The following is a 15,731-nucleotide window of genomic DNA, read 5'->3' as shown; positions in this document are numbered from 1 at the left end:
CAGGACTTAATAAGTACCACTTGAGAGAATGAGACATCCTTCTGAATTAAATTAACTACCTCCTGCATTTTCCAAGGACTATATTCTTTACAAATATAAACAAACCTGCTCTGGGAGATTTCTACAAGTAGGTCTTTGAGAAGAAATAAAATGAGTAGGATAAGTGACAATTAAAATTCTACTAAAATTCAAGGGTATGTCAATACACTACTTTTTCAAATCCATAAGTTTATATTTCTAACATATATATTAATTTATTGTGATGCACTTTCACTAAATTGCTGGAAAAAAAACTAACAACTTTTCTATTTGTTATGAAGATCAAGCATTTACTTAAATCATTCAATGCATTTAGAGCTTAAGCAGTTTGTTTTTACCTGTTTTGAGAGATAGTCAGGTTTTGTAGTAAAGGCAACCAATACGAAGAAAGTGCTTCCACAGTTGAAATGCTATTATCATCCAAGTGCAGTTCTCTTAGTAGAACATGATTCTCCAAAGATGGAAGCTATATTTAAATTTGGGTCATTAGCTAATATTAAGAAAAATATTTTATCATTCAACAAAATTTAAAAACATAAAACCTACTAAAACAACAGAAATATTCTGTTAAACTCAGAGTATAATGTTATGAGAATTTTTGGATAAACTAAATTTATAGGAATTAACTTTACAATTAGAATTTGATTTTTTATAGAAGTTACTTCCTGATAAATTTTCATTAGAATTTCCTGATAAATTGACCCCACTCATATATTGTTATATTTTAACTGAAAAGTTATCATTTATTTTAGCGTTCTGAAAAACTTACATGTTAAATTAGATTTCTTTATAAAATATTCTAACTATGTTGAATTTTTTTAAAATAGAAGTATGTAACAGTTTTAAGTAAACTGGAAATCACACACCGATAATAGGCAAAAACTTAAGGAAAATTAATCAAAATTGCTTTCAAATATACAGTTGATATTTCTATTAAAAGAAAAATGTTGCATTAATCATAGACACCAATAACTCAAAGCAATTACCTCACTTAGATAATTTCCCTGTAACTTCAGTATTTGGAGTAATCCACAGTTTTCAATACCTTCAACTTTAGTTAGATGATTATGTGAGCAATCCAGGTATATAATGGTAGGAGTATCACAAAGGCCTTTGGTGCTAATTAACTGATTGTGGTCCACAATTAGTTGCTGAAGATTTCTCAAAGATTCTAAACCACCTGGAAGAAAAAATTTCCAAGAACACTTGCATCATACATTCTTCCAGAATCGAAAGAAGAGCTCCCATATTTTTCTAAATACTTGCATCTTTGTATTTCCTAATATTTCTAGGAACAAGTAAAGACTTAGCCCATATTCCTATAAAAAATGTGTAAGTGTAAAATGTATTATTTTTTAAACTTGTGCTCAGGAGATATATTTTTGAATGACATTGTTATACACAAATTGAAAATTCAACAAAATACTAAAAAGTATACATTGGGCACTGAAAATTTTATTTTCAAATGACACTAGACCAAGGGAGAGATAAAAGGACTTTTTTTTTTTCAAATACAACATTTAACTCAGTTTCAGGGTCTTTAAAGTTTGAATCCCTACATGCCATTTTCCTACCATTGAGACATTATAGATTCCCAAATGATGTAGGTCCACCCATATTAACAACAATGAAATATTAGGACATTCTTCACGTGTTTCAAGACTGCCATAAGTGTCCCTCTTTTAACCCAGACAGAGCTAAAACTAATATGATACTATATGGAAAACACCAGAGGAGCCTTAGACTATATAGCTCAGTGCTCATAAGGAAAAAAAAAACTGAAAACGTTGTTCAAGTAAGTCATCAAGAATTAGCATTGGAAAGAAATGCTGAGGAAGTCTGTAAGTTTCATGGAGGATATTAAAAATCTAGAAAATGCTATTTAGATTGAATATTGGACTATATATGATCTCTCCATGCATCACCCGATTATATGAAATAGGCAGTTCTAGAAACAGGAAATATGGTTTATAGTCTAAAGTAAGTATGGCTAAGCAGAATGTCTTCCATGACTATTATACATATGAAAGTCATTGAGGTTAAACTTTGGAAAATCAAGCTTCATTGTGATTTTCTTGTTAAACCCCAAAATATTTTTTTCAACTAATTATTGGAATAGACATGAGTTTTCAACCAAAAAAAGTTGATAATAAACTGCCAGTAATCTTGAAAGAAACATCATAATGTATAAAAATAATATCTGGAATTTATGTGATAAATTTATCCTGGAGAAATTTAAAGCACTAACTCAAGACTTGTTCTTCTGATTATACCTTGTAATTTACAGAAAGAAAGGCAGACAGTCTGCTTATATCAAAATGGAGAAATCAATTAACATTACCAAGATATCACGAGAAAGCTTCATTCTGCATATTTTAAAAACTTATGTAATATATAATATTCAGAATTATAGGTGTATTGTACAAATATTTCATAGAGATATATTTTTAAGAAAAAAATATTTCAAAATTTCAGTATACTTCTAATAGTTTGAGTCAAAATAATTGAAGGTTGTGGATGATTATTTCTTATGCAAAGGAATATATTTTTATACTAAAGAGTAAATTTTCTTATAATGATAAATAAATTTTACAGTATCTAAGAAAAGCAGGAGAATGCATAGAAGACCTGTAAAAGAGAGAGACTGAAATTTAAACTTAGGCAGTAATCTCACATTTTTAAGTTCTTATCTAGAATTATGTGTACTGGTATTTTCTTGTAATGTAAAAAAACAAGCATAACTTAGAAAACTTGTCATCTGATGTTGTTCAATGAGTGAATTGTTCTGCCCTATAAGAAATAACTAAGTGTAAATAACAGACCCATTATAATGATCAATTCTAAGGTATTAGAAATATTATATTACATATTATTATAAATGTATATTTGTTAAAATGTAATTTAACGTCTGCTGAAATAGAAAATACTTTGGAATTGAGTATGTCTTATGATCACTTCTAATGAACATCAGTTAACCCACTGAAGCGGTTTAAAGGCATTCAAGGCAGAAAGAAATACTAATAAAAATCAGTAGTTGTGTAAAATAAAATGTCCTTTATCAAACATTTACACATGTTAAGCATTCTACTTCCATAAGCTTAATATTTATAAAAGCCATGCACATTGGTCTTAAGCTCTTCAGAGCTATTCAGAAATAGAATCTTCCATTAAATTAATTAGAGTTGGGAATGCATTTCTAAAACTTTTCAAAGGTCACCCAAGAAGAGAACCAAGAATGAAACATTAGTCATACACTGAGTAAAGCTAAAGGATTTGGCAGAAGAAGCTGAAAAGAAATAGGAAATAGCAGATAAAGAAGCAGAATAACTTGGAAAGAACAAGAGGAAAAAGCAAACAGAATTCTGTGATGATGACAGTGGTTAGTAAAACTAAAAAATAAAATAATATTTATTTTACAATAATGAAAGGCATTTTTATTTACATCAAATTATATATGGCCAACAGTGTGCAAAGATGTATGAAGAGGCCACTGTCTTGGCAGTCATGAAGTAGCTGAAGACTTTTGTTAGAGGCAACAATAGAATAATCAAGATGGAAGCCACAGTGCAGTAGAAACGGGGGCAAGGAGTATAGGCTACTTTTTGATATTTGATTATGGAGAGAAGGTCCTCTAAAGTCCTTAAAATGGCCCCCCAAACCCTATCTTTAAATTCATCTTCTACTACTATCCTGTTCTCTTGGTTCATTCTAGCATGTTAACCTCATTGCTGTTTCTCAAACATGCCACACGTACTTTCACCTTAGGGCTGTCTATATATGTAAAAAGCAGTATCGGTGTGTGATGTGTTAGGCTAGGAAGAATTAAGTAATGCCTGTCAACTAATATCAAACATTAAGACACCATGATTTTCAGACAATATACAGAGAAGGTATAATGAGTACATTCAACAGTCTTTTTGAGATTCCAATCTGATGGAATTACCATGATTTCAAGCCTCAAATGTTGAGGGATATTTGACAGAGCATTTCTATTTCTAGGAATCCATGACATAGTAATACACACACAACTATAAAGTAAAATGTAGAGAGACTCCTTTCCATAGTATTTAAAACAAAGAAATGGAGATAAGTTAAATGTCTATCAGTAAGGGAATAGTTAAATAAATTATGGAGTATCTAAAAATGAATACACATAATCTTCAAAATGAAGTAGTCTGCAATAGAAGGATGTCCATGATCTATTACTGTATGTAAAACCTAATTTGTATACGTAGGCTTTTAGCCATTTGAGTGAGTATATCTGAATCTAAATCTACACATCTATAATTGTATTGCAAAGGACAAGATCTTAATTGATTCATAAACAATTATGAACAGTGGTTACTTTTACAAAATAAGAAAGAGAAGGGTTAAACAGAGAATGTTTTATTGCTTAATTATATAATTCTCTATTTAAAAAATTTAAATGAGAATGCACTTCTTGCATAGTAGATTTAAAAACAATCTCTTCGGAGAAAAAATCAGAGCAAGTATTGGATAGAAGTGTTATTTTGTATTTAATCCTGACTACCACTGCTACCAACAATGAGTGTTTAACTGAAGTAAAACTTGATCTGCTATCCATTAAAAGGGTGTGCTATATAGCCAAATAGGGGAACTCTGTACATAGATAAGAGGGCATACCTCTTCAACTTTAAGATAAAAGTTTTAAAGGAAATGCAGTGAAATAGTAGATGGAGACTGGGTAAGAGCTCTACAGCACTGACTTAAATATAACTGTGAGGGAGGATGTGTATTTGAAATGTGTGTGTGTGTGTGTGTGTGTGTGTGTGTGTGTGTTATAACCTAAAACTTAGTTTAATGAGGAAAAAAAAAATCATTAAAAAACTATATGTGAGACTGAGGCATGCAAACAAACAAGTGCATGATCTCGGAAGATCTTTCAGCTTCACTGAGCCTTGAGATGACAGCAGTCCTGGTTGACAATTTGACAGCAACCTTTTGAGAGATTCTGAGACAGAACTACCCCATTAAGCCACTCACAGATTCCTAATTCACAGAAAATATGAGGTAATCCGTGTTTGTGGTTTATCTTTATTTATTTTTGAGAGACAGAGAGAGCACAAGGTGGAGACGGGCAGAGAGGGAAGGAGACACAGAATCTGAAGCAGGCTCCAGGCTCTGAGCTGTCAGCACAGAGCCTGACATGGGGCTCAAACTCACTAGCCATGAGATCATGACCTGAGGTGAAGTCAGACACTTAACTGACTGAGCCACCCAGTTGCCCCTTAAATTGCTTTTTTAGGGTACTTCCCTTCACAACAATATATAACTCATACAGTAAGGATTGCACTCTGAAGAAAATGTGAGAAAGAAGAAAATATGTTGAAAATGCTCTGGGCTATAGAAAAACATTTAAAGAAATTTAATGTAACAAGAATTCAAAGATATTAAAACAACAGATGGGTAAACAAGTAGACCAAAATAACACCATGACAGAACTAATAAATACTTTAGAAACAACATTCCATAGAATACAGAACTAAAGCTTAAATTGCCCACCAAAAAAAGAGATCATCACATGGAGAATAAAATATGAAGAAGCTGAAAATAAAGACATAGGTTAAATTAATTAAATAATAATAGACATGAAAGACAGATAAACTCAACCAACATATGAATCATCCGCGATTCAAAAAATAGAACCAAGACAAAAACGTTTTCAAATATATAAAAACCAAGGGCACCTGGGTGGCTCAGTTGGTTAAGTATTTGACTTCAGCTCAGGTCATGATCTCGCAGTTCCCGAGTTCAGGCCCGCACTGGGCTCTGTGATGCCGGCTCAGAGCCTGGAGCCTGTTTTGGATTCTGTGTCTCCCTCCCTCTCTCTCTCTGCCCCTCTCCCACTCACTCACGTGTGCTCTCTCGCTCTCTCTCAAAAATAAACATTAAAAAATTTATTAATAAATAAATAAATAAAATTTTCCAGAAACAATGTAATAACTGAATCTGTAGTTTGAAAGGGACATTGCATTCCAAACAAATTTATGTGGATTTCTTGACTATAAGATGTTTCTGGTTAAGTTACGAATCAAGAACAAGGAAAATGTTAGGTATCTACGCAGAAATTAGTTAGGAGGGGAGAAAATCAAGTTGGCCTGTAACTTGCAATAACAACACAAATATCATGTATGCAGTCGAGCAATGTCACGCAGCATCAAGTGAAAGTGTTAATTTCATAATAAAGTAAGAGTTTATTTTTCTTTCATGTTTATTTATTTATTTTGAGAGAGAATCCAAGAGCATGAGCAGAGGAGGGAAAGAGAGAGACAGAGAGAGACAGAGTCCGAAGCAGGCTCCAGGCTCTGAGTTGACAACACAGCCCAATGTGGAGCTCGAACCCACAAAACTTGAAATCATGACTTGTGCTGAATTCTGACATTTAACTAACTGAGTCATCTAGGTGCCCCTAAAGTATGAGTAAAGCACAGCTTTATTCTCATTCAAGAATGAAGGCAGCAGACAGTCTCAAACGTGAAAGAATTCAGGGATTTTAGGATGCATCTTTCTTTAAAAAATAAAATTTAAAAAGAGATAATGAACTGGATAATCCAGATAAGCAAATGATGAAAGGAGTAGTTGTAAAAGGAGCTGGTATTGACCCACTGTCATACAGATCTAATGCTGCAAAAGGATATATACATAGAATCATAAATCCTGATGTGAGTAATATAAATTGTGAGAGGAAAAGAAGTTTCAAAAAAGTATAAATATTCTTAATTTATTTCATTTTCTTAGAGTTAATATTGTCTAAAATAGATTAATTGAAAGCATGTTTTAATATTTTACTAAACAACAAAAAAACCTATTATAACTGGCAAAACTGGAAGGGAGAGATGGAGGTGTAAATGAGATAATTTTATCCTCTTCTTTTTAAAGGTTTTATTTATTTTTTTAATGTTCATTTGTTTTTGAGAGAGAGCTAGAGTGTAAACAAGGGAGGGGCAGAGAGGGACAAAGACAAAGAATCTGAAGCAGGCTCCAGAATCCGCACTGTCAGCACAGAGCTCGATGTGGGGTTCAAACTCACAAACTGTGAGATCGTTACCTGAGCCTAAGTCTGATGCCTAACTGACTCAGGTGCCCCAATAATTTTATCATCTTTAGCATGAGGAAGCCACTCTAAAATTTTGAAGACAACACATGTTCATATATTTTCCTGCTCTGTTGTTTAACAATGCTTCTGTGAGTTTTTAAATGTGTTCTATCTTCGTAAACTCTTTGTAGAAAAACTGGCTGAAAACGTGTTCCCAACCAGTAATTCGTGCAAGGATGACGTTTTTCTTGTTCATCATAAGGTTATTTTATATACATTAATATATTTCAACAATTGCTTTACTTTACAAGTCATGGTACTTTTTAAAAACTCAAATGGGTACTCCACTTCAGTAGCAGTTAAAGTTATGTTTGCATTATCTCAAAAGCAGCACTAAAACGTTAACTTTCTTTAAAATTAATATAAAATATATGCCTAGAATTCATCTTTTTAAGTATACTATAATAATCATAGATATTATTAAACTTTTTCTACCATTTAATTAAACTTTACTTAATTAACTACCTAAACATTTTTAAATTAAACTTTACCCTAATTATACTAAAAAATTAGTATAATTACTATACTAAAAAATTAGGCATGATTGGTTGAAGAGTTACTAGGTTCATTTTAAGTGATTTCTTATTTTGATTACTTTTTTCTTTCATATAAATGCCTCCTATATATAAAAGGACATTTGTTTACCATTTTGTATTTGTTAATCCTCAAACAGTTTGGGATTTCTATCTAGATGTCAGCTATGTTTATTACAGTTTTATTTTCCTAATAGTAGTATATGATAATTTTTTTCTAATTTGTTGAAATAAGAAGCATAGAATATTATATATTAACACATATAAATCATTTGTATTCTTTATATTTCTGTTAAAAATATCAAAATCTATTTTTTTCAAAAATGCCTTTACTTGTAATACAAAATTCATCATAGACTTGTTCTACTAGTATCAGCACTGTGCTGTGTCCACACAGGTATAGAAAAATAATAAAGACAGAATCTCTGTTCAAATATCTCTTACTTGACCCATTCAACCACAATTTTTTAAAAATGATAGCATGTAAAAATATTAACACTGTATTGTGAAGTGAATGGAGTAAATTACAAAACAATATCACAGTAGTGATTTTTAATGGTCAAAAACAATATGGAAAGTCAGGACAATTAGGCAAGAAAATAAATAAAAGGAATCCAAATTGGAAAGAAAGCAACACTATCACCATATGCAGAAGACATGGTACTATATATATACAGAAGACCCTAAGCACTCCACCAAACACTGCTAGAATAATTGAATAATGAGTAAAGTAGCAAGATACAAAATCAATATGTAGAAATCTGTGGAATTTCTATATACTAATAATGAATATATGAAAGAGATATAAAGAAAATAATCCCATTTATAAATGCATCAAAAAATAAAATAAAATACTAAGAATAAATTTAACCAAGGAGGTGAAAGACCTGTATATTGGAAAATACAAGACACTAATAAAAGTAATTGAGGAAGATACAAACAAATCAAAAGACATTCTGTGCTCATGGATTGAAAAAAATTAATATTATTAAAGTGTCCATATCCAAAGCAATCCACAGAGCCAATATAATTCCTATCAGAATCCCAATGACATTTTTCACAGAAATAGGACAAATTATAGAATTACTATAATTTGTATGGAACCACAAAAGACCTTGAATAGCCATAGCACTTTTGAGAAAAAACAAAATTGGAGGTATCACACTCCTTGACTTCAAACTATATGTCAAAGCTATAGTAATCAAAACACTATAGTATTGGCATAAAAATAGACACAGATTAGGGGAACAGAACAGAGACCCCAGAAATAAACCCACACATACATAGTCAATTAGTTTATCACAAAGGAGTCAAGAGTATACAAAGAGGTAAGGACAGTCTCTTCCATAAATAGTTTTGGGAAATCTAGACAGCCACATGTGAAGCCACATATGAAAAAAAGCTTGGCCACAGTCTTATACCCTGCACAAGAATTAACTCAAAATAGATTGAAGACTTGAATGTAAGTTCTGAAACCATAAGACTATGCAACTTCTAGAAGAAAACATGTGGTAAACTCTTTGACATAGGAGGTCTTGGCAATGAAATTTTAAATCTCTGTCTCTCTGTCTCTCTGTCTCTCTCTCTCTCTCACACACACACACACACAAACACACACACACACACAAGCAGCAAAAGCGAAATAAACAAGTGGAACCGTATCAAACTAAAAGCTTCTGCACAGCAAAGGAAACCATGAACTAAATGAAAAGACAACTTGCTGAATGCGATAAAATATTTGCAAATCACATGTCTGATAAGGGTCTAATATCCAAAATTTATAAAGAATTCACACAACTCAATAGCAAAAAAAAAAAAAAGTCTGATTATAAATGGGCAGAAGATCTGAATAGATATTTTTTCCAACATCTGTATGACAACATACAGATGGCCAACAGACACATGAAAAGATGCTCAACATCATTAGTCATCAGGGAAATGCAAATCTAAATCACAATGGAATCTCACCTCACATCTGTTAAAATAGCTATTACCAAAAAGACAATACATACCACGTGTTGCAAGGATGTGAAGAGAAGGGAACCCTCTCACACTGTAAATGTGTGAATGTAAATTGATGCAGCTACTATGGAAAACATTATGGAGGTTCCTCAAAAAATTAAAAATAGAACTACCTTATGATCTGGCAATTCTATTTCAAGTATTTATTTAAAGAAAAAAACTCCACTAAGTTGAAAAGATATATGCACCCTCATGTTCATTACAGTATCATAACAATAGCAAAGATATGGACACAATCTAGTGCCCACTGATGGGTGAATGGATAAAATAATTGTGATATATAGATATACAATAAAATAAATAAATAAGTAAATAAAATAGTAAACAAAATTAAATTAAATTTGAAATGAAATCTTGTCATTTGTGACAACATGGATGGATCTCAAGGGCATTAATGCTAAGTGGAGTAAGTCAGAAAAGACAAATGCTATATTATCTCTCTCATATGTGGAATCTAAAAAAAACTGAACAAACCAGAACAAAACTCACATATACAGGGAACAGATGAGTGGCTTGCAGAGAGAAAGAGCGGGGAGGGTGCAAACTGAGTAAAGGGAGCAAATTGTATAATGACGTATGGTAACAAGATGTGCTGTAGTAATCACTTGTAGTGTATACAAAAATCAAATTATGTGGTGCATCTGAAACAAATATAATGTCAGATACCAGTTTTGTGGGTTTTTTTTTTTTTTTTTGAGAGAGAGAGAGTGTGTGTGTGAGTAGGGGAGAGGGGCAGAGGGAAGGTGAAAGAGAATTTCAGGTAGGCTCCATGCTCAGTACAGATCCTGATTCAGGGCTCCATCCCAGGACCATGGAATTATGACGGACCTGAGCTGAAATCAAGAATCAGACACTGAACCAGGCACCCCAATGTTATATATCAATTTTATCTCAATTTTTAAAAAAAGAAATACTTTAAACACACCACACACACACACACACACACACACACACACACACCTCTCACACAAAGGGAAGATTTCTAAAAAGTGGGTGAATCCAAATGGTATTGATATTATAAAATTATACTGTCTTAAGTCATTCTAAATACACCCATACAGTTAAAATGCATGACAGCAATAATATATTAATTTGGGAGCGAGTAAATAAAGTTTCAATTTTCTAAGACCCTAGTACTGCCTGGAAAAAATACCACATAAATTTAGATTTGATAAATCAAGAAGGCATGCTTTATCTATAATAAACCAAAAGAATAGTAAAATAATATGTAACTGTTAATAGAAATGAAAAATGTAATAATTTAAAACCTCAACTAAAACAAAAGGAGACAAGCAAAGAGAAAAAAACGAACAGGATGAACAAATAGAATCAAATAATATGATAGGGGACTTAAACTCAAATATATCAATAGTTGCACTTAATTATTAATTAAACGTAACTAGTTATTAGAGGCTAACTAAGGAAGGCTGGAAACAAAGCTAGAATTTTTCAGGCAGCAGTATAGAAAACAATAACAAAAGCAACACATTTTCACATTACATAAAAGAGACATACCAAAAATAGAACTTGCAGAAATACTGTCAGTAAGAGGGTAGAAAAAGTTACATTATATATACACTACGCCAGTGATTCTCAAAGTGTGGTCCATAGACCTCCCTGTACAGACGCTTTTAAAGGTTCCATGGAGTCAAAACTATCTCAAAATAATTCTAAGATGTTATTTGCCTTTTTCACTCTCATTTGCTCAAGAGCTTACAGTGGACTTTTCCAGAGGCTACATGAGGTGTGATATTGTAGCAAATTGAATGCAGAAGGAATAGGGAAATCCAGCTGTCTTGTGTTAAGCTAGACATTAAAGAGATTTGCAAATATGTGTAGCAATAACCCTCTTCTCACCGTATCTTTTTGTTAAAAAATACGTTTACTATTTATAAAACTGTCATTAATGGAAAAGCTTTATTATCTTAAGCTCTGAATGAATTACTAAATAAAAACAAAAATTGTCATTTCTTTCTATATAGTAAATAGTATAACCTGTTTGAGGTGGGTACTCAATAATTTTTACGGGCATAAAAGATTCCAGAGTCCAGACACAGAAGACTAAGGCAGAAAGCTTTACTACAGATGAAAAGGGACATTTAAAAGTGATAAAATTGGTCAATTCAAAAGAAATCTATAACAGTTATAAATTTATATATAACAAGTAGCATGCTTTCAAAAATATTTAGAGCAAAAAAAAAAATAGGCTCAAGAATAAAGATCTACAATGCACAATCACCATGGGAGTCACATATATAACTTCATGGCAATGCTGACGTGATCAATGCATGTGGACTACAGGCAGTATGGCATGACCAAAAAACGAATAGGCTCTGAGGCAGGCACTCCATGAATTCCAGGCCTATTCCAAAACTAGCTGTACATATAAAGCCAAGTTACTTAAGTTCTCTGAGTTTTTCTTCCGTCATTTGTGGAGTGAGGGTGATTTCACATTATTGGGAGGATTAAAAACAATATCTTAAAGTAGCTTGTACAACACTTTCACATATGAGATACTAAAATGATAACGATTATGGCTTCCTAACAATTATCCTCAATAAAAAGGAGTTAAAGAAAACTGTAACTGTGGTGACCAATAAGACTTCAAAGGGAAACATTTGAGCTAACCCATGCAGAAGAAATTGGATATTAACACACACTTTTTTAAAGTCTATACACACTTGATTAATCAGTAATTTGATCCAGTCAATGCATTTTGCTCAAAACGGGGAATCTAGATGGGAAGAAAGTTACAATAACTTGCCATCCTTACTCTTTTATTCTTACAAATTCTTTGCTATCAAGTGAAGGATAACAACTGAGCAAAAGAGACTTAGAGCAAGCCTTACCTTAGGATACCATTACTTCTTCAATATCCCAAAGAAAATGATTCTCTTCCAGTCAACATTTCTATTTCATCCCCCATCCCAAACAACACAAAACAGTAGCCACAAAAATATTCAAGAGCTTCTTGCAAATGATGTAAATATAACAAGTATAAATATAAAGTGTCACTTAAATATTCTTGAGTCCACTGCTTCAATACATTCTTTATTAACTCTTTAAACGTTTCCTAGGTCCCACAAACTAGAACTGAAGCCAAGTGTGTTTATCCCTCAAAGGGCCTTTGCCCATGGCAAAATTAGCATTTGGCCATATTTGCTACAAATATCTATTTCAAAGAATTCCTCCCACAGAAATAAGCCAATGGTCTAATAAAACATTCCTGCCACTTGAGGGGAATAAACCTCTCCTGTAAGGTACAGCAAACGAAAGATTTTAAATTAGGCTGGAGGTTTTCACTAAATAAGTATTTGGGAAAGGTCTACCTTCCTTAGCTGCTCAAGGATTGCTATGTTTGACAGTTACATACAAATAGGTTGGTTGCACTTAAGATTTTATATTTCAATGCAGAACTCCTTCAGGATCATACATTGTGTGTGAAAACGGGAATTCTAAAACAGGAATCAGAAAACTTGGATTCTAGCCCCACCTCTGCTAGGAGTTAGATGAAAATTATGTGGGTCTGTTTTTTCATCTGTAAACTTAAGAAGCCTAAACTGGCAGATCTGTAAAATCCCTTTCAGCTTTGTACTCGGTATTGTTGCATTTCAAACCTAAAGGGTAAGCTAGCACCATCTAGTGGAATATAAAAAAAATTCACTAAGTATATAATAGTGAAAAGCATTTCTACAAGCAAAATGTCAAAGGTTTATTTTATTTTACTTATTTTTTTTCAAATGTTCCAAAGACAACATTCGGTAGCAAGAACAAAGCCAGGCACATTTCCTCCAGGAGGCAATACAGTAATCAAGCTTATGTAAAAATGTTGCATTATTTCAATATCTTTCATACTTATAACACTAGCATCATTTTTTCCAGAAAGCAGTATTATCTAAAAATAAAGCATCAGGGGGAAGAAACTCCCTAGTACCTCTATCTACTGACGATGATATTTTCTAGGAATGTATTACCTGAAATATATAAACTAAAAAATGAATGCTATCATTAAAGAAACATTTTTTCCAGGTTAAAGTTTTCTTCAAATAACAAAGATAGAAACTTCATGAATGAGAAAAATAAAAATTATGATTTCCTCTTATACATTAACATCATACTTATTTTCATCTTTAATTAATGCTCAATAAATGAAAGAGCAATTTATTCCCATTTGTCTTTCTCTCCATGTAAATATCACTAGATAATCTTGGTGAAAGTCAGGAAACCCATTTGTTTTGCTTATTGCTGCCTCCTCACCAATATTTCAGTACTGTATTCCAGTGCCTGGAAAAGTGCTCACACATAGTAGGTGCTCAATAAACTTGCTCATTAATAAGTTTATTAATCAATAAACCTTAATATCAATACTTTTTCAGCATAGTTTTAATATAGCCCAAAAAGCAGTAATAATCTTAAATGTTAAATGCATATTTATTAGAGAAGTAGTAGAATGAGGCAAATTAAAATTAGAAACTAGAATAGACTGCTGAGTTTCAAATCCTGGTTTTATCATTTCCTAACTGTGTGATCTTAGATAATTTACTTAACCTCTCTGTGCCTCAATTATTGCCTGTGGGACGGGGAGAGGAACATTTAATAGTAACTAACTCATAGCACTTATGTGAAACCCAAATGAGTTAAATGTATAAAGCACATAAATATATGGTGGTTAAAAAAGTTATCTACTACTACATTTATCATATTGAGTTATATTTTTTCTATAAATAAAATTTGTAAAACAATTTTGTCATACAGCATGAATTTTTTTAAGTTAATTTAATTTCAGAATGTTTCCCTTAGAAAGTCAATAAAATTCAACATAAAAATGGAAGAAACCAGGAAAACTAGATTATAAACTATAAGTCATCTATTTTTCATTTGCTTTGGCTATTCATTAAAAAACTAAGTCAAAAATAGTAACTCAAAATATGAAAAATGTCCCACAGATATTCAACATTCTTTCAAGGAATGTTTTTCCACATTACTAATCGAAAACAAAATGTTTTATCAATTTTACCTGAAATTTACTTATGGGAAATTTCACACAAATGAAAGCATGAAATATAATAATAATGATCAGAATAAATGTTAAAATTTAAACTGCAAATCACCCAACTTAAAATCAGTGATAAAAAATAGTACAGGAAAATAAAAAACTTCCAGAAAAAAAAACATAAAATAATTTATTTATTTTTCAAAGTTTATTTATGTATTATTGAGAGAGAGTGTGCACAAGCAGGGGAGGGACAGAGAGAGGGAGACACAGAATCCGAAGCAGGCTCCAGGCTCTGGGCTGTCAGCACAGAGCCTGACATGGGGCTCAGACCCACAAACCATGAGATCATTACCAGAGCTGAAGTTGGATGCTTAATTGACTGAGCCACCAAGGTGCCCCAAACATAAAATATTTTAGATTAATAAAAACTATAATAAAATCTCTTGTCTGATTAAAATAAATCCATATTTATGATCACCATAAAATGAGCTTACTAAATTTAAACAATTGTTATGCACATTCAAAATATGCAAAAGTAATTCCAGATCAAGGTAAAATATTCTATAATCAAAAACTGGCTGGGGCTCCTCAGTGGCTCAGTAGATTAACTGTCCACCTACGGCTCACAGTTCCTGAGCTCGAACCCCACACAGGGCTCTATGTGACAGCTCGGAGCTTCCAGCCTGCTTGATTCTGTTTCCCTCTCTTTCTGTCCCTCTCCCACTTGCTCTCTCTCTCTTTCTCTCAAATATAAATAAATATTTTTTAAACGTGCTACCAAAATAGAACCAATCATAGAAAATAACCTAAAAATATTATATAGTCGTCTTTAAATTACTCATGGCACACAATATGTTTAAGCATTAATGGCAATAGCAAAAATATATTATTAGCTTTGTACTTTCAATTTATAGAATTACATCTTAAGTTGTTACTTTTAAAAAGTATATTTTACATTGTGTTTCTATTTCTGTAATTACAGTTTAATTAGAATGGAAAACATTTAGCATAAATAATTTCAAAG

General features: G+C 32.1%; 1 protein-coding gene across 5 annotated transcripts in view; it reads right to left on the bottom strand.

The window, feature by feature from the left end:
• Nucleotides 1-15,731, bottom strand: part of LRRIQ1 (leucine rich repeats and IQ motif containing 1) — a 203,870-nt gene that overhangs the window by 159,246 nt on the left and 28,893 nt on the right. For all 5 annotated transcript variants that reach the window (XM_077748144.1, XM_077748145.1, XM_077748146.1 and 2 more), the window contains exons 10-11: nt 1,026-1,219; nt 378-505 (exon numbers count right to left, since the gene is read on the bottom strand). In XM_077748144.1, coding sequence (XP_077604270.1) covers nt 378-505; nt 1,026-1,219 — 322 coding nt within the window. The remainder of the gene's footprint in view (nt 1-377; nt 506-1,025; nt 1,220-15,731) is intronic.

Source organism: Crocuta crocuta, unplaced genomic scaffold (genome assembly GCF_008692635.1).
Source record: "Crocuta crocuta isolate KB4526 unplaced genomic scaffold, BGI_CrCroc_1.0 scaffold79, whole genome shotgun sequence".
NCBI classification, from domain to species: Eukaryota; Metazoa; Chordata; class Mammalia; order Carnivora; family Hyaenidae; genus Crocuta; species Crocuta crocuta.
This window is presented reverse-complemented; position numbering and strand designations above follow the sequence as displayed.